At 38.8% G+C, this 21,036-nt stretch overlaps 1 protein-coding gene across 2 annotated transcripts; it reads right to left on the bottom strand.

The window, feature by feature from the left end:
- Positions 1 to 1,674: 1,674 nt before the first annotated feature.
- Positions 1,675 to 19,665, bottom strand: FBXL3 (F-box and leucine rich repeat protein 3; the record flags this gene model as incomplete). 2 transcript variants are annotated; one of them, XM_079721671.1, is made up of 5 exons in its annotated part: positions 1,675 to 2,348; positions 8,583 to 8,754; positions 11,959 to 12,081; positions 14,714 to 15,065; positions 19,649 to 19,665. In XM_079721671.1, the coding sequence occupies 4 exons, from the start codon at positions 15,062 to 15,064 to the stop codon at positions 1,705 to 1,707; spliced, it is 1,290 nt and encodes a 429-aa protein (XP_079577797.1). In that variant the 3' UTR covers positions 1,675 to 1,704. The 2 variants fall into 2 exon arrangements, with proteins under 2 accessions (XP_079577797.1, XP_079577796.1); XM_079721670.1 differs by lacking the exon at positions 19,649 to 19,665 and having other exon boundaries at positions 14,858 to 15,064.
- Between the last annotated feature and the right edge of the window lie 1,371 nt (positions 19,666 to 21,036).

Genomic DNA, 21,036 nt, shown 5'->3' with positions numbered 1-21,036 from the left:
TACTGTCAAATCCATTTTCCAAAGTTGTTCAAAGAAAAAAGCTTCATCCACTAACAGGTATTTCTTGTACAAAGTTTTTCACTGTTTTTAAGAGGGAGGAATATTACAATAATTGCTTTTTATTTCCATGTCTGGACCAGCCTTTTTTCTTCTCATTTATATGCGCTCAGAATACCATCACTTTTGAAAGCATAAATTATGCAGAAAATCACCTTTTTACTTGATTCTTAGGAAAGTAATGTATTTTAAAAATAGATTAGATCCGTAAGACTGTTAGCTTCCATATCTACCAAGATGCTTTCTAAGTTTCAAGCACTAATACATCCCACTGGGGGTAAATCACTTCTAATTTCCCTTAGGAGGGTAATATCTACTAGCACTAGTGCTCAGAATCAAGTTTATATAATATCTAAAAAAAACTAAATATAGCCCCAAACTTAATATTTTTACAGTTTCTACAATGTATGGATTACCTTTATTCATATGAAAGTAATAAAAATGCTGCCTAACAAATAATATAAAATATCAGTTTAACCAAATTAACTATCACAAAACTGCAGACATTTTTCTATTAAAATTTTCCAGTCCACTGAGCAATATTTACTCAAAAATATGATTATTAACTTAAATATATGCTCTTTTAAATTTACCGTTTATGCTGAACTGTACATTGGTGCTTTTATGATTTTTGAAAATTCTACTTACATAACTATATAATTCCAAAATGTAAAAAGAAGCCATCACTAAAATTCACTGGAGACTAATATTCTTTCATGGAAACAATTTATAAACATTTTAAAGTTCTACCTTTAATTATTTCAATTTGGCTTTTTAAAATAGATAAAACTTCTCATTTAAATTATTGTGTAATACTTCAAAACTAGTTTAAACAAAGATAAACCCAAGAAGAACTAGTAAAAGCATTCCTTACTTTACATATGATGCCCCAAGTGCCACATACATAGTAATGTATCACAGAAAAGAATTTATATAGTTTAGCAGATTATAGAGCAATCCTAAAAGTTCATACAAAGCTAAACACTGCCTCCCTTTTATTCCACTCATTTTCTTTTAATTTAATCTTGGCTCTATTTATTATCTTTCTACAATAACCACTGTGTGACATTTATCTGTTTTTCGAAGTGTTCCAATTAACTGTATATACTTCTTTAAACTGCTCTGTAACATTTTAGAACATTGAACCAAACTTTTTCGTTAGATACAATATATCCTACATTTTTCTCACAAAATGCTCACTTTCCTGAGCTATATTAAACACCTTATAACAGGTGTATGTATAACTGAAGACCCTAAAATGTCAAGTTTACATTTTTTAAAAATGCGTAGAGAACATAACATTTTGGAAAACCTATCAGTACTCACTTATTAGATATTACAATATATATGTTTTGTTTCCTTCAGACTGTAAAATGCTTAATCTTTATTACTTTCAGATCTGAATCACTTTTTTAATTTTTTGAGATTTAACTGCTATTAGGCTAAAGAAGTACATGAACTTTTCTGACCAAAACTGGTCCATGAGTCTTCCAAAAAACAATCCTTATATACTCAATGAAGATATCAAATTTCTGTGCCACAAAATAGTAGAATTATATCAGACCTACAGGAAATAAACTTTTATTATAATATAATATGCTTAAAATTAAGGTGCTATTATTCATCATGCCCTATGTCATCTGGTCTTTACCAAGTGGGCATCATGTCTGGAAACCACACTCTACCAAGATGCTTAGACACTTCCCAGTGAATCTGCTCCAAACTATACTTTTGGTCAGGAATTAATACTTCTTCCATAATGGATAATTGAGACAGGCGGCCACCACACATCTTCACAAACTCAACAAAGGCACTGCATGAGACTTCGCATTCCCCTAGTCCAATAGCCGACAGATTTTTGCAACGTTCTGCAATGCGAATTAACTCTTCATCAAGTGGCCGTAATCCATTAGCACACACTACTAGCTCAACTAGTCTAGGACATGTCATTCCCACACGGCCAAGCACATCTTTGCTTACTGATCTCCCAAAGTAAAGATGGGTGGCAGGTATTTCATACCGAAAGAACGGATCAAATTCCTCTTCATATAAAAAAAAATACATTACTAAGTTCACTTTGGGTGAATGTCTGATGAAAGCATCCCAGCTGCTCTTCTGAATAGCATGGAAGTGTGTCTGTCCAGGATTCTCACTGACCACGTCAATGCGCAAATGTTCTAATCGAACGTGTTTTTCAGAAGATAGAGCAAGCAGCAACTCATCGCTTAGCAAGTGGTAATTCAGGGCCAGTTCACGTAAGCCATGACACCGATCCGCCACACAAAGGACACCTTGGAAGAAAGAAGACCCAGTTATTTATAAAGTTTTCTACAAGTCCACCATCTCCAAGAATTTGATCAAGTACATGGCCTACAATAAAATTTTACGTTTCATTACCACAGAGCTATACAATTTAAAATCTAGTTGTACTGACTGAACCAGCAGGAAGTCACACACATTTAAAAATCTATTACCAATTCTGTCCGTAAGAAAATGAGACCAATTCTAAATCTGATACCTTAAAAGAAATGAAGCTCACTTACCAACTCAGAAAAATCATAAATTATTCACTATCATTAAAAATATACCATGACTAAAGAAGACTTATCCCAGTAATGCAGTGTCATATTTTTTAAAAAACTGATGACTAACACTAAGTTTATAGGTTAAGCAAGAAAAATCACATAATCATTGTGACAGAGGCTAAAAGACATTTTTTTGAAATTCAAAATCTAATCTTAATGAAAAAATAAGGTAAAACCAGATAAAATGTGATTTATATAACTAAATAAGACATTTGAAAAATTAGAAAAAAAAAGACTTCCATCAAATGAGCAAAGAGTTTAACTGCTAATAATAATGTAACAAGCCTGTCAAATTTCTAAGAAAAAAATACCGAGATATCAACTAGATAGATGAATCAAAAGATAACTGCTCGATTCACATCAATGGAAATATACATTATGACTTTTTTAAAGCTCTGACATTCTCAGAAAGCAATTCCTTATATGGTTCCTTATACTTCGGGCACTATGCTTCAAAACTGCCCAAAACCCCTAGCGTAGGAGCAGGTTTTACCAAAGGTCAGTATCTGATCTCTGAAGTGGTCTAGTGTAAGAACTCTGCCCCAAAGGGACACACCCTGATACTACTTGATAAATGACCCGCTCAAACCATTTCTTTTCTGCGTTTAGAAACGAGGATAGGAACAACAAAACAGAAAACAGATTATCTACTATTTATTGTACAATATGATATGTTAGGTTCTAGATATGTTATCCCACAAATACTCAAAAAAAATCTAGAAAAATAAGTGTCTTTTTTAGTTTGAAGTTGAGTCAGCTAGCTAAAGATAGCAAAGCTGGAATTCAAACAGAGACTGAGTGACTCTTAAGTGCACGTGTTCACCTACTGCCTAAGAAGTAACAAGACGGAGGTCACCAATAAGCCAAAGCTTTATACAGCTGTGGGAGGAGAATATAGGCAACAGAATCAATGACGTGATAAACTGCATCACCAGTATAAGAGAGTCACCAGAAGAGGGAGTAAAAGACATCTGTGCTTCACTATTCAGCCACTGCAAAACTTCTGTTCTCCACAAGGTATGGATATACTTTGAAATAAACCCTGATCATCCAAGGTAACCTGGACACATCTCTGTTCTTCGCAATCTCATAAAGCCTGATATAAAAAGAAAATAAACACATGGGAAATGGTAACCAAAGACGCAAATAAAAGAAACCTTGAGGTATCATTTAATAACTACTAAAACAGTTGTGGCAGGCATAATTCTAAAAGTTGTCCTCAAGATTCCATGCCCTAACATCCAGAACCTGTGAATGTGATAGGATGATCACTCCCATGATTTTTGTTATGCTATAGACAGCACAGTTAGCTTTAAAGTAAGATTAGCCAGGCGATCCTAATCTAATCACATGAGCCCTATACACACAGTTTTCTCTGGCTGGTTGCAGAAGAGGAAGTCAGATTCAGAGCTTCTCTAGCTAAACAGAGGAGCCCTGCTGAGCCATGCCTCTAGCTCTGACCTACAGAACTGGGATGCCAATAAATGGGTGATGGTTAAAGCTGCTAAATTTGTAGCTGTTGGTTATGCAGCAATAGAAAACACACAGTTACAAGTGCTTAAATACTTAACACGAAATAGTGACAAAGATAAAACTGGTAAACTATTACAACTCAATAATACAAAGACAAGTAACCTAATTAAAACATAGGCAAAGGATCTGAATAGACATCTCTCCAAGGAAGATATATAAGTGATCAATAAGCACATGAAAAGACATTTGAGTCATCAAGAAAATACACATCAAAACCACAACAAGATACCAGTTTACATTCACTAGGATGGCTATAATCAAAAAGACAAATAAGTGTTGATGAGGATGTGAAAAAGTTGGAGCCCTCGAACACTGCTAGTGGAAACGTAAAATGATGCAGCTGCTTTGGAAAACAGTCTAGCAGTTCCTCAAACGGTTAAACAGAGTTACTATATGATTCAGCAATTCTAATTCTTGTTATACACCCAAGAGAAATTAAAGTGTCCACACAAAAATTTGCATATACATTTTCATAGCATTATTCATAATAGTCAAAAGGTAGAAACAACCCAAATATCCATCAACTGATCAACAGAAAAATGTGGTATTATCCATAAATGGAATATTATTTGGCAATAAGAAGAAATACTGATAACGCTACAACATGGATGAACCTTGAAAACATCACATTAAGTGTAAGAAGCCAGTCACAAAGGACCACATATGGTTGCATTTACATGAAATGTCCAAAATAGGTACATCTACAGAGACAGAAAGTAGATTAGTGATTGCATAGGGCGGTTGGAATGAGGGTTTTGGGGAGTGACAAATAAGAGGTACATGGGACCTTTTGGGGATAGTAAAAGTGTTCTAAAATTCACTGTAGTGATGGATGCACTACTCTGTCAATACACTAAAAGTCAATACACTGTAAACTGTATGACATATGAATTGTATCTCAATAAAGCTGTTACAAAACTGGTACAGAAATCCATTGGTGGTGGTGTATAAACTCATACAACTCATGTTGGAAAAAAACACAGCAAGAAGCATTAAAAAAATCTAAACCCTTTGACCTAGCTCTTCCACTTCTTAATAACTTGTCCAAAAGAAGAAATTAACAGAAGCAAACTATATGCTAAAATAGTTCATTTTTTAAATCACAGCAAATAGTAGAAACAAGTTAAGTGATCAACTGTAAAAGAACTATGAGGGAAATGTTGGCCTATCAACAAGACAGAAAACTAAGTAGCTAAATGTTCATTAGTTCGGCTGATAATCAATGAGTGTCTTATATGTTAACAACTGGTGCTAGGATGGTAAAGAGTCAACAGAAACAAGACATCCTTATCCTAACAGAAGCCAGCAGATAATTAAACAAGAATGCTCTGGGAGTCACAGCAAGGAAATCAGGGAAGAATTTACAGAACTAACACAAACCTACAGAATTCAGAAGGATCAAGCTAGGGCAAAAGGCGAGTAAAGAAGCAAAGAGAATAGCATTTCTTTGCGAATACTCAGACATGGACGAAAACACAAGCAGTGTAAGAAATGAAGGGAGCTCAACATACAGTATGTAAGTAAAAGAATATCTTAAAGGCCGAAATCCAATAGACAGGCAAGGACTAGATCATATGGGACCTTGTCAGCCTCAGTAAGGAGTTTGGATCTTACCTAAAGTATAGTGAGAAGTTTTGAAGGAAACTGGAGGGAAAAAAATCAGATTTATATGTTAGAAAGATTACTCTGGCTATACCATGGAAATCAAATTAGAGAAGAGCAAGGCTGCAAGTTAGGAAATCAGTTAAGAGGGTACTCAGAAAGATTACAGAGCTAGATTAGAGTGGACATGAAGAAAGGTAGGGTGTATTAGTTTCAGCTGCTTAAAAGAATACCACAGACTGGGTGGCTTAAACAATAAACATTTATTTCTCACAGTTCTGGAGGCTGGAAGTCCAAGATCGGGTGCCAGCAAGGTTGGGTTCTGGTGAGGGCCAGAACTCTTTCTGGCTTCCTGCTGTGTCTTCACATGGCAGAAACAGAGATCAGATCATCGTTCCTATCCCTTCTTAGAAGGGCACTAATCCCATTTATGAGGATTTCTCCCTTATGACCTAAATACCTCCCAACCCACTTTCAAACACTGGAGAGTAGGGCTTCAACACGTGAACTGGGGCAGTGGGTGAGGGGTGGAGGAGAACAATACAAACATTCACTAAATAGCATAGAGATTCAAAGCATGTATCAGTGATGGAGTCACCAGACCTCAGTGACTAAAGGGATGTAGAAAGTAAGGGTAGAAGAGATCAAGGATATCTGTTCGGTCCCTGACAACCAAACAAGCAGTACCATTCACTGAGACAGTAAAAAGGGAGAAGCAAGAGATTTCAATAGGGGGAAAAGGAAGTTCATTAATCTGACGTACCAGTGAGACATTCTAGAGGCACTAAGCCATGAGCAACTCAACACATAGCTCTGGAGTTCCAGAAACACTAAAAGTAGGAGGTGTTAACATATAAAATATAACTGAAGCCATTGATGAAGATGACACAGCCCAGAGTTTACAGAATAAAAAAGGGCCCAGAACAGAACACAATGAAACACCAAAATTTAAGGAATGAAAAGAGAAACTAGCAAAGGAAACACAGTTGGAACAATCAGAGAGGAAGGAGGAAAATCAAGTCACTAGTGTCAAATGGTGCTTAGAGGTCCAGTAATAGACAATTATAAGGACTATATGAAATGGGAAAAATTTTTTGATAAAAATTGAACTGAAAAACTGTTCAGTGAAGAAAAAGGCGTAGAAAATTGCCCTTAATTACAACTTAGAGAAAGAAACTATCTAAATATACAAACTATGGATAGAAAAAAAATACACAAGTGTTAGATTTTAAATTAAATCCTGTGTTTATACTCTTAAATTAAAACGTATTACAGGTGCTCTTTCTCTTCCCTTCCCAACAACTAATCCAAATGCCATTAAAGCTCAGTAAGACCAAGCAAGCTTATACTGTATTATGAGCATTGATATGTATATTTAATAAAAATAAACGAGCATGAGATGTACCAGGATAAAGAGAATAATGAGCTCAGTTTCACAGAGAAACCAGAGACCCAAAGCTTCTCGTACAGTGTGGTAAGTGCTACAAGCTATGTTGAGAGTGCTATGGAAACAGCAAGTGGGGCTTCTAAACCAGAGGGGAGGAGGAAGAAACTGGAACAGCTGAACTAAATTTTGAAGGCTGGACTGGAGTTAGCCAGGTGAAGAAGTAAAAACAAATTTTTTTATAGAGGCATTCTCCAAGGTACAGTGTACTGGCCACACACACATACAAAGAACTGTTGTTACATAGGGCTCAAATAAAAGCTACACGTGAGTAAAAAGCAGACAAGATTTAAGAGAGAGGTGGGGGTCAGGATATAAAGATCTTTGTACACTATGAAGTATGGACCGTACTCTCATAGGAACCTATATACGGTAGACAGTAAAACGTGATCACGTTCACATAAGGAGCTGCCAATGCCCGATCTTCTTAACTTCTATTTTATTGAGATTATCACCTTCAATGATAATGTAGAAGCGGCAGAAAAAGATAGGAAAACACTGCAACAGACCTCATCATTCCCATCACCAGACCCTCCGTGTGGGAGACATGGGAGGATAGAAAGTAATCTCCATCCAAGAGGGAATCATTTTCTTGGGGGAAGGCCAGGCTTTAGTTATGGCAAAAAGGTGGGAGGTGTTCTGTAAAGAGATCAAAACAGGTTTTCCAAAGTAACACAGCCAAATGGTTGGGAGAGATGTCAACAGTTGGAGGGCGAGTCAGGAATGAAGCATCAGACTAACACAAAGTGTAGGTTTATAACTGCTTTATAATACAAACCATTTGGAATTTAAATGCTCTCAAAGTGAATAATCCAGTAATGCTTAGTCTATACAAGAAAAGCTGGGAAGAGCATTAATAATGCTACTCCTCCATTTGATGCACTCGGCTCTAAAACTCAACTTAGGAAAAGGACTATTTTGCAAAATGTAAGGTGATAACTTCAGCACAACTCCTCTCCCTCCCCATAGTGAGACAAAAAGCAACTGTGAGATTTCTATGACTCAAAACCTACCCTGTTAGCTCAACCACAACTAGAGAAAATTCTACTTTACCTAAAGGGCCATCTCAGGCTGACCTTGCAGTGTCCTTTCCTTTTATTTTTTTAATTTATCCATTTTCTAGCACAGGTTGGACATAAATTGCCAAATAAAAAGATTAGAAAATAAGTTGAAAGTAAGTGTCTACACTAGGAATGCTACAGAATTTATGCTATTGTATTATAACAATAAAAATATTTTTATGCAATAGAGGAAATAATCATATGAACTCACCTTCAAGGTTAATGATCATGATTCTCCTTAATTTGATAAACACATCAATACATTTTACTAAAATATTATCTGGCAAAAGCCACACAAACCTGCTGGAGAGACGTGAGGACAGCTGCTCATTTTTAGCAACTTGAGTGTATCACTGTTGTTGGCCACTAGTACTTTGAGGGATGGATCGTCTACTGGGGTGTCATCTATCTTAAGGGAGGACAAGGATTTGGAGTTTACAAACACAACCGTCAGTGCAGAGATAAAGTGAGACTGAAAAACAAAAAAATTAAAACACTGTTTCAATTTTTACAAATGAGAATTGAGGGGTTTTCATATAATACACACATAGCTCATCTGAACCCTAATATATTTCACAACTGTTTTGGGGTAGCAGCCCCTCACTCTGCTGTGGGAATATGGTAAAAAAGAGAGGTGACTTCCCACCATCTTTGAGAACGACCTTTTTACGTGGGGGGAAAAAGATTTCAAACCTCAGGATGGGTGTCTCTGAAGCACAACAGTCATTGGTAAGTAAAAAGAGGAACTCTGGAACCCAGAATGAGAATACCTCTCAGACACTTCACATCACCTTATCTGGAAATCTTACTCCAGTGTATTATAACACTGAACTGCATTCTTTTTTGGTGATAGTAATGACCACTAAAATAGTTAATAACTATTAGCAAAATCATCAAAAATTAAAACAACAGTCAATCAACTTAGGAGCTATGAAAGACTTATTTGGAATATGGAAGCTCTTACAAAATTTGATTCTAAAATAATAAAAATCATAACTAAATAAAATTCCAAACTTAAAACTCCTTTAGGGACTTCCCTGGTGGTCCAGTGGCTAAGACGCTGTGCTCCCAATGCAGGGGGCCCAGGTTTGATCCCAGGTCAGGGAACTAGATCCCACATGCCACAACTAAGAGTTTGCATGCCACAACTAAAGATCCTGTGTGCCGCAGCTAAGGGCTGGAGCAGCCAAATAAATAAATATTTTTTTAAAAAAACCTCCTTTAAATATGCTAAATTATCTACAATTATCTATATATATACGATATTCTGTTGGACACAGAATCTGACCTAAAGACCATTGTAGGAAACCATTTCTTAACCATTGTAGGAAACAGGAATTAAAGCACAAAGTATGGGACTCCGGATCAGAGCTAATAAGCCATAACCAATGGACTCACCACAGCAGTGAAAGGGAGGGATGAGGGCAGGCTAGTAGCCAAGAAAGTACAATGAAACATTATCTTCTTGGTCACGTTCCCTAAATTACTTTTTTCCTACTGTGATTAAATAACTACTTAAATTTTGATTAAGTATCTGTTTAACAACTTAAATGTTAACATCTTTCTCCTAATATTTCCATATTAAATTCAACTATATCTGTATCAGTATATGCATGACTCCATCACTGCCTTCTTTTTCCCATTTCCCTCAGAGTTAGCTCTAGTCAAATACAGTTCTTTCACGTTCTCTTCAGTTCGCCCAGGATTTCCAAGATATAGCAATATAGGCTTTCAATATTCTACGAAAGCCGTAATAGGAAAAGAAAGAAAAACAGCATAAACATCCTAGGCCCATTTAATAAGGAAGGAAGAGTCCCAGATGCACCCATGGTTCCCAAAACCAAAACGACTGCATGTAAGTATAATACTAGTACTAGATATGCATAATGATCATCCTGAGTAATAAAAAAGAAGGAAATTATGTTCAACATACATTTTACTATGGTATATTTTACATACTGTACTTGTTTTTTAACTATAATATGTACACAGAAAAATCAATTCAAAATATTTCATTTCCCATATGAAGCTTGAACAAGGCACTACTATACCACATAACTCAGTGCTTCTTAGAGGGCCATGAACCATCTTAATCAGAACCACCTGGACTGCTCTTAGGAAAAGGTAATTTGGAAGGATACCCCAAATTTAGAAGTTCCTCAGATGATTCTTATGCATATTAAGTTTGAGAACCACAGTGATTGAACTCCTATACTTAGAACCTTAAAATGTTGACATGAACAGACTCTTGCTGATTTCCCTTATGTTACACATGAGGAAAACAATTTATCTCAAATGTACATATTTAATGAACCTTTTAAAAAATCAATTAAGACTTTGAAATCAACTGGTGATACATTTGTTACTGATATTCCATTGAACAACCTGGGTTATAATATAAATTCAATTTAGTAATACAGATGTACCTCGGAGATACTGCAGGAATTGGTTCCAGACTACCACAATAAAGCGACTGTTACAATAAAGCTAGTCACACAAGTTTTCTAGTTTCCCAGTTCATATAAAAGTAATGTTTACACTACACTGTAGTCTATTAAGTATGCAATAGCATTATATTTAAAAACACAATACATATACATTAAAAAATACTTTATTGCTAAAATATGCTAATCATCACCTGAGGCTTCAGCAAGTTGTCATCTTTTTGCAATAGTAACGTCAAAGATCACTGATCACCATAACAAGTAAAACAATAATGAAAAAGTCTGAAATATTCCAAGAATTACCAAAATGTGACACAGAGACAAGAAGTGAGCAAATGCTGTTGGAAAAATGGTGCCAAGTGACTTGCCTGACACTCCACAAACCTTCAATTTGTAAAAAATGCATTATTTGTGAAGTGCTGCAATAAAGTGAAGTGCAATAAAAGGAAGTATATTTCTTTCTGAATCATCCTAGTAAATTACACGATTAGGTGTTTAAAGGGGTGTCTATATTTTAGTTTGTGGCATATTCTGATAAAATCTTACAGATTACTGCTGGATACTAACCTAACTGAACATGAGCTGACATACACAGGGATTTTATCAGTTGCCTTTCTAAAAATGCACACTTCTTATTTTTCTATTTTAAGAGAATAGTTATTAGAGAAAGAGACTATGTCGAATTACACGCAGGATCATGTTAGAACATATATATGAATACAAAATTTATATAAATGTATATTTCACCAAAAAAAAGTTTTAAGTCTGTAAATTAATCTAAGCTGTACTTATACTAACTCTGCTCAAGAACAAATCTTTACACACTTACCAGAAGATTTTCTAAGCGAGCTCTAACTGCTCTTAATACTGGCACTGTCTACTTCTCTTTGATTATAATCTCACCAATCTGCTCTGAAAGTCCAAAAGGGAGCATCTGTATGTCTCTTTTTTTCTAATACGTTTATTTCTCAGTTTTACTTAGTCTCTTTCAGTGCTTCCTATAGAATCCTCTGCAAATTCACTCACTCTTTAATATTACCCATAAAGAAACACAAAGTTTAAAAAAACGGAAAAGTGCTCTAGAAAAAAATCATAATACTTAACATTCTAAATAGTAACTGGTTTTCCATTTTACATACCACTTTTCTTACATTCTCATTATCAGTACAAGAAATGGGTAGGGTTTCACTGGATTTCTCAGTAAAAGCTAATAAAACAAAACCAGCAGATACCTTTGGTAAATCCATAAAGCTTGGCCGAGCAGTTGAAATAAGTCCAAGTGTCTTTAAAGAGCAATTCACAAGCTGTGATAATATATCACAAGCTGCTTCAGCTGATTCTTTGCTGCTGTCCACCTAGGAAAAGAAAACGTCCTTTACACATGAATATGGTCACATTTCTCCGTGCATATTTTAACTTTACAAAAGCAAGAAATAGTTATTAGTTTATTGCATTATAATTTAAAGAATTAATATTTATCCTTTCAATCATCTACCCTCACATACAATGTCAACCTTCTCTGAATCTCCCTGAAAGACTGTAAGGGCAACTGTCAAGACTTAACTTTCACTATGATAAGGTATCTATTTAATGTTAAAAAGACCTGGCTTTTAAGTTGATTTATTGCAAACGGACTATATAACCTAATGGAAATATGAACTTACAATCTTTGAAAAATAATTATATATTTGGCAGTGGATCAGATCACACATGTAAGTACAGCGGCTACAGTACAAATGCTTCAAAACAAACTGAATGAGTATTTACTCAGAAGGTTCCAGTGAATCACAACCTGGGATTTACCATTAATGTTATTAATTGAAAGATGAATGTGAAGTAAAATAAGGGTGTCCAACTAGTCAAGCATGAAAATCTGAACCAAATGAGAAGTGGCTGCTCCCATGCACTCTTTTGCATAGACATTTCCTGGGGGAAGGGAAATATGGCCAAAAAACTCCTCAAGGATATAAGAAGGAGCTCTTCTATTAAAAAGGAAGCTGTTCCCTGGGCTAAAAAGCATCTTAGAGTAGTTAAAAGTAATATTCCTTTAATTTCCAGATTGACGTACATTACCTTAACCCAAAAATGTCCTGAAGAGCTCGTTGTAAAACTGATATACCAATTTACATTACACAGTTTCAGAACTATTTTCAATCCCACCCTTTGGCTAAGTTTCTCTACACCAGCGGTTCTTTTGAGAACTGCTGTGCTTCTGGACCAGCAGCATCAGCTGGGGACTTGTTAGAAATGCACATTCTCACGCCCAATCCAGATTATCCGAATCAGTAACGGAGCACTGGAACCCAGCAATCTTTGTCTTAGTAAGCACTCCAGGCATTTCTGATGCACATAAAATCTGAGAACCACTGTTCTACACTAATAACTCTGACTATAAGACTCTGGCCTATGGTCAGTGATGAATTAAACACAAATATTATCAGGAGAGCTCAGAAGAATCCTGGGATGTGGCTCTTTCTACAAATCAGAAATTTCCTCAGAAAAATAAACAATCCCTAATAAAAATGTTTAAACTTATAGGACAAATGGTTTTGTGAAGGTTACACATGTTGGATACAGCTGAATTGTGTCACAGGTTAACACTGACCCAGCCAATCCATTGGATGGAACTGGTCTTTAGACCTAGGAGATTAATGTATTATACCCATCTTTTTATAGCATTTACCATAAGAACACTTTTAGACAACTCAAAGATGACTGAAACCGAGGGGAAGGCTCTTCAGGTTTCCCCATGGGCAGGCAGAGAGGGACAACACATAAGGAGTTCCCGGATTTTTGTTTGTTCTATCCTCCCACTATTCTCCCACCCTTGCCCTCAGTTAGGGTTGCAACATAACATCCAGGACATCCAATTAAATAAGTATTAAGTATGTCCCAAATAATGCCAGGGATACTTACACTAAAAACTATCCATTGATTATCTGAAATTCAAATTTAACTAGGTATCCCCTATTTTTATTTGCTAAATCTAGCAATCCTACAGTTGGTGGCCTAAGTGCCTTTGTGCATTTTTCTGGAAAGCCAGCCATAATACACCCAACCATTCCCAACACCAGGTCTCTCTCCTCTTGTGACACATATGGGAGAATAAACAGGTAATCCCCATCTTAAAAGGAATGACAGTCTTGGAAGCAGACAAGACTAGTTTTGGCAAGGATCTCTGGGTTAAGAACCATTGCTATATATGGGTTTAACGTAACCTGTTTAACAACAGCTGTATATGGCAAATCAGGTATTCATGTGTTACTTTTCAACAATAATTATCAGGTGTATTAAGGATTTAGTGAACATACCCACATTTCATTATTGAACCCCCAAACAAAACGCTACAAGCCTCTGTACTCATACAAACCACTATGATTCCTTAAACTATTCTGGACACCTCAAAAAGCCACCCCTCTTCATTTATCTCATCACTGCCTCATTTCCAGTATGTCCCTGCTGGCAATGAAAAGAAACGAACAGTTCTCTCTGGCATTCTTCCATGTACCTTTTTCTATTTCTCTCTAAAATATGTTCATCCAAACCTTTTACATAGAGTTTCTGTATCTCTTTTTTCTTTAAAGCCTCCATATCACAAAGCCATCAATAAGCAAAACTCAGTCCTATTAAATAAAAATAACAATTAAGTTTTAGTGAAAATTTCCACATCTTTTATTTATTTTACTGTATTATTTCTTTTGGTTCAAATTTGTTCACCATAATTCAATGTGACAGCTTTGGTATATGATTATGTTTATTTAATGGTTGCTTCTACTCTTTTAAGAAATTAGTAAAATTTATAATAAAATGGAATAATTTAGATCAATATAGTTATTTGTGATAGCCTCTAAGGTACACGATTACTCTAAATCTTTCAGCACTTTCCCTAAAAAGGCAACCGTTTAAAGACATGAGAAGATGTATTGGTTTAGGACACAAAAGCCACTAAATATGCTTTATTTTTAAAAGAAGGATTTAAAGTATTACCTTGAAGCTGACATATTGTAGATGGTTTGAATGTCTTTTAATAATCTGTTTGATCAGCTCTGGATGTGTTGCTTTCAAATAAGATGTAGCTGGCTGATTCAGTTCAAATTCAAAACATCTCCACAAGTCAGGCATGTGAAATACCTGGTTCCAGTTGCGGCAAACTTGTGAAGCATGAGCCCGGTCAAGAAGAGGCAAATACTTAAACACTTGGAGAATAATGTCCTGAAGGAGATTACCCCAATCACAAGTCTGAGAATGCTCAGTTGTAGTCCTCAGTTTCTTGGATTTCTCTGCAGTACCTTCTTCTGATGAGTTATAGTCACTATCTCCTCCTCCTCCTCGTTTCATCCTATTCAGAAAAAATGCATCATTTTTTTATACTTTTCAATAGAAATAAATCCAAAATTCATTCTTCTGTCACTGAGATGTGTATACAAATACCAACAGAAACATGCAGGAAGAACTGGATCAGTAATTCAAGGAGAAGAATGTCAAAACAAAATATAATGAAAAACGCCAGCGGAGACCAACTGTCATTTTACAAACTTGTCTTTGGTAGGTGCTTTTAAACATTTGTACTGTACTACCTTGGGGGAGAAGTTGATCATAATTTTGAAGCTAAACCAAGAATGTATATTTCAAAAGTTGCAGTCAACTAGAAGGAATACAAAAGAGAACCTACAGTGACACTTTCTCAAGATTTCTTAAAAGTCATCTAAGGATACCTACTATATTTGAATTCCTGAATTCATGGCAGAGTCCCAGGAACCTCCAGAGAAGACCTGAATTAAGTAATCAACAGATCTCGCCACACTGGGTAGCCTGTGATATGTGTTACTGCCAGACCCAACCTCTGCTTAAAATGAGCAAACTCATCCCCACTGTGCGTATTTGGTCTGGAATGTGGCTGCTTCTTCCAACACATCGCTTGCTGCTGCAATGTTTTATCCAAGTTGTATTTCTGAATGAGAGTTAAGTGTTTATTCTATATGTTTGTACAACCTTCATTCCATTTGATTTTTTGAAAGTAGTTTTGTTGTTGTTGTGTAAAATAGTAGTACGGTTAACGAGAACAGGTTCCGGAATCAAGCTCCCTGGTTTAATTCCTGGCTTTGACTCTCACTGGTTATGTGGCCTTGAACAAATTACTTGACTTGCCTGTGCTTCAGTTTGTGAAATGGGAATAACAGAAATACACAGGGTTCTTGTTAGGAATTAAACAGTTATTAGGGCTTTTGAAAGGAGATATCGATGATTGCTGAACTCAGGTATAGGAAAGCAGTCTAGTGTTAAGGACATTAAAGTGCAACACAAGAAGAAACAGAGGTTACCAACCAGAAGGCAAAGAATGATCCTAGATTTGTTTTAAAATGAAGTGTGTATGAGAGAGAATAAGAACGCAAGCTTATGTATGAGAAACATACACTGGAAGTAGATTACCACATTAATATAGTAACTATAATAGTGGGATTATATAATAATAGTGGGACAATAACAGTGGTGGGATTACAGGTGATTTTTTTTTTTTTTTTGCCGGTATGCTTCCCTATATTTTACACGTTTCTTTTCATGTCAGTGAATTAAACTGTAATCAGATAAAAGGTCTTGTTTTGATTTATTTGGAAAAATAAATACTGCAGGCTCTAACTAAATGGGGATAACTGCAGACCACTCACTGGTATCCCTATTTAGTTTAGAGCCTGCAATACTTTTGTCTCTAGAGAGTTCTGGCAGGGTATGGTTTGGATTTAGAGTCACAACTTTTTCACAAAGGATGGCTTGTAGCTCTAGCTCCCTTCTTCTGGCACCTCAGTATGTAAGAATTCTGACTCCTGTATGGGACACACGTACACAAGCACGGCTCTTAACCAAATATGTCTCTGCAGACTCTCTCTCTAGTAGCTAGCTAAAATTGTGAAGGAGGATTAGGGGCTGGAGGAAAATGGCAGAGGACCCTGGCTTTCATGCCATTAAACTCAGCCCAGGAGGTCTTAGTACATGTGCAGCAAACCACCTATTCCTCATTACTCCTACTTCCAACTCTAAGTTACGTAAATTAAATGATGTATATAATATTGTGCAGGGGGAGAGGAAGGGAGAAAACAGAATGACAGAGGTGATAGCAAGAGGGTAGTTTTATAGAAGACTAAAACTTACATCTAAATCTAAGAATACATTTTTAAAACGTGTTTAGAGGAAAGGCAGTATAATCTACAATGTCATCTTTAATATTAAAAAAAAGTCTCTCCTAGGAATAATTCTCACTAGAGGTTGAGATAACACTGTCATTATGACCCATTTTTCTGCTTTAACTTATCCTGAAGGCTTACTTTAGTTTTAGCATATAAAATCTGGGTCAAAGAACAAAGAGTTTGCTACTCAGGGCTTATAATTTCTCTTCTGACTACCTAAAACTACTCAGAATTTTGAGAAACAGAGATTCAAAAAATAATGAAGTTATCTTTATAATTTCTACTTATTATAGAATGCTGATCTATTTCTGGAGAAAAGTCTTCTAAAACCAGAACTATTCAACTTAAAGACAGAATGATTCGGGCTTCCCTGGTGGCGCAGTGGTTGAGAGTCCCCCTGCCGATGCAGGGGACACGGGTTCGTGCCCCGGTCCCGGAGGATCCCACATGCCGCGAAGCGGCTGGGCCCGTGAGCCATGGCCGCTGAGCCTGCGCGTCCGGAGCCTGTGCTCCGCAATGGGAGAGATCACAACAGTGAGAGGCCCGCATACCGCAAAAAAAAAAAAGACAGAATGATTCATTTTACTTTAAAGTATATGGACATATAAACAAAAATAAAATGACAGCCTTTTTTACACAATTATCTTTGCTGATCCTAACAAATACCTTCTTTTGTCTGTTGCAGCCTTGTTTTAAATAAAGTATATTTCAATACCTTTCCAAGTTGAGGGGAGAAAAGTTGACATATTAAAAAGAAGTATGCAACATGGAGGGAAAAGTATCTCTTGGTCTAGATATATAACACTATATGATCGCCAAATATATTTTAAACACTAGTCTATGACTAGCTGAAGTAGTCTGTAAATTATCATATATGACTGTAATATGTCAGAATTACAGTATATTAAGCAATAGAAAAAATGTAAGACCAAATGCCAATATAAATGTCTCTGTATTATCCTCATGTATGCATAAAAAATGTGAGCTCATAGTAGGCGCCTAAGAAAAAATTTTAATGTCTAATTTTTTTCCACGATGATCTCATTTATTCATGCAAAAATTTACATTGCTTTCAAAAGTATTTTATTAAATCTATTTACACATGAAGCTCTGTTATACAGAAAGTTAAACAATTGTGAGCATCCGCCAGTCTGCAAAGAATTTACTTCAATGGATTATCTTTTAGTCAAAGTGAAGATACCTCTCACACTTGAACAGGAGTGCAGAGAAGCTGGATGATCAACATCTCTTAGATCTTGTAGAGCACACGAACTAGGCCTCGTCATGCCTCCGGCAGTTCAGTTCAAACTGTAACTTTTCCAGGCCCCAAATAATCGATGCAACTTAGGCCACTAAAAGCATCTGGTGAGGGACTTATACCGCTACGAAGCACCAAAAAGCAAACTAATGAGGAAAGACTCCAGCCTCGTTGAGCAGCACAGGGAGTTACGCAATTTACTCTTCACATTTCCATACACTCTGAAAGGAGCGGTCCACTTGCTCATCAGATGAAGAGTAGCAGAGGAAAACACTCAGCCGTGTGCCCCTCGTTGTATTTTTAGTTCATTGCACTGGTAGTAATTTTAAAAGCCCATGTGTAGTTAACTCTAAAAAGCCTGTTTTGGGCAACACATTTCCTTTCCATTTATGTTCTTCTTTGACTAATATCACAATTAATATGCATTCTTTGGCTGGAACACAAGACTAAAACAGCGCAAAGAGCTTAACTCAGGACTAGATGGTATAAGAGAGTGTGGTGGAGCGATCATTTGTAGATACTAGAAGTTGGTGGCGTTTTTATAAAGATTTCAGGAGTAGAAGGAAGACGACTCTAAAAGATCTAGACCGGGCTTCCCTGGTGGCACAGTGGTTGACAGTCCGCCTGCCGATGCAGGGGACACGGGTTCGTGCCCCGGTCCGGGAGGATCCCACATACCGCAGAGTGGCTGGGCCCGTGAGCCATGGCCGCTGAGCCTGAGTGTCCGGAGCCCGTGCTGCGCAACGGGAGAGGCCACAACAGTGAGAGGCCAGCGTACCGCAAAAAAAAAAAAAAAAAAGATCTGGGCTGTTCGATTGAACATGATCGGCAACAAAATAGCTCATCTCTTAGCTTGGAGATACAGGCCAATCATTTAACAGACTGTTTTCCTGATCCCTGTACGCAACCCCACCTGAAAGCGGTGCTCTTGCTCAAAGCAGGCGTGAAGCTGCTCATCACAAGTTGACCAACTTTTCCACGTGGCTACGCGCGGCCCGGGCGTCCCCTCCTCCCGCGCCACCTCCACGGATTGGCTTTCCCTGACATTTCTGCTGCGCCCTACCCCGGGCAGTCTGTTTTGACATCTTAATGCCCCTCAGTTCTCAAGCTACAAGCACGGCCTTAGCCGACACCGGGAAGAGCCGGACAGAGCGCAACCTCAACGGTGTCGGTCACCAGCCCCCGCCGAGGGTTAACAAAGCCGGGCGACAGGCTCGGCGGTGTCGCGGGGAGGCTGCAGGCCGCCGCCGCGCACGCACCACGCCTTGTTGACATATTTTGAAGCAGGCTCTGCGGGGAAATGCCCCGGAGCAGGTTCCGCTGTCCGGACGCCGCGCCGCACCGCGTCCCGCCCCGCGCTCCCTAGGAGCGGCGCGCGTGCACCCGGGGCCCCGCGTACCCCGGCCAGCCCCGCCGCCCGCCCACGTCGGCGACCCTCCCCGGCCCCGCCTACGCCCTGGGGCTGGGGCCCTCAGCCGTTACCTGCTGCCGGGGGCGGCTTCCCCCACACTCCACCCCGGGCTCCGGGAGCGGCTTGGCTCGCGGCTCTCACATGAGGCCCCGCGCCTTGCGCTCCCGCCGCCGCGGCGCCCCGTGCTCCACCCGCATCCGAGGCGCTGGTCCCGGGGCGGGCGCCAACGCGGCTCCGCCTTTGCGGCTCTGGCTGCCCAGGGAGAAGCCGCCCTTCTCAGTCCCGCGCCGTCCGCGTCCTTCTCCCAGGTTCTCTCGTCGCCGCGCGAGAGACGCCTTCAGCGAGCCGCAGCCACCATGTAGGTCCCCTGCGCTGCGGGCCAGACACCGAGTCCAAAATGGCGCCCGCGCTCGCGGCCGCGCGCTTCCCCCGGCGCGTCTCCGCTGAGGGGCGCGGGCGCGTCTCCGCCGCGGCGCGTCCGCGGAGGGCGAGGCGCGGGGCGGAAGGAGGCCGCGCCCACGTGGGAGCGCGCGCCGCCCCGCGCGGCCGGGGGCACTCAGTCGCCTGGTTCAGGCAGGAGGAGCTGCCGCTTTCCTCCCGGAGACGTGACTGCGGCTTTTCGGGGTTTTTCTTCTTCAAACCGAAGGTGGGAGGGCTGGAGCCAGCTAGATGCCTAAGAGACTCTCTGCGGTGGAAACTGGAAGTTTAGGGAGGTGGAGCAGCGAGAAGAAAGAAGGGCGAGTCTCTGGAGCCGGCTGTAACCCAGCAGCTGGCTCGGGCCGAAGGATAAACAGCAGCTGCTGCAGCGGACACACCTCCGCGCGCGAGGCGGGAACTCCGATGGCCACACCTGCACCGCGTAAACCGAGGGGGTAAAATACAGCTTGTAATAACACACCATATAGACCATGACAGGTATAGCATAATAATATGCATCATGTATGCATAAGGTGTCTTTTAAAACTGCGGGGAATGAAAGCAGAATGGTGACAGTGTTAACTCTGGGATTACAGGTGATTTTTTAAAAATCGCCTTTATGAAGTAGACTCCTGAAATTTGTAAGTTGCTTTCTGAAACACAATGAGGAGAGTGTAAGGGAGTATATGGCTATTTAAAAGAAAACTCTCGTGAAGCCTTTTGTAAGTAGAGGCATCTTTGTAACTGCTACCTGGTTAGCTTGTTTTAAAGGTTTGGATTTTGGGGATACTGGGTTTTCTTAAAGTTAGAACTGTCCTTAGGTGCAAAATCATAACTTGAATCATGCACCTTCCCTCCCTCAAAAATAAAAAGAAAGTAATTTTTCATCCAAACATAGATGTCTTTTCAAGGATCTGACCCATGTGTAAGAGACTGGAAGGCAATGAAGCCCAGGCAGCCCTCCACAAAACTGAGCTAGGAAGCCATGTGTAAGATGACAGCAAGGTTCATCGCGGGGGCTTCCCTGGTGGCGCAGTGGTTG

This window comes from Hyperoodon ampullatus (genome assembly GCF_949752795.1).
Source record: "Hyperoodon ampullatus genome assembly, chromosome: 16".
Lineage (NCBI taxonomy): Eukaryota > Metazoa > Chordata > Mammalia > Artiodactyla > Ziphiidae > Hyperoodon > Hyperoodon ampullatus.
The sequence above is the reverse complement of the archived record's forward strand: the minus strand, read 5'-3'. Positions and strand labels throughout refer to the sequence as shown.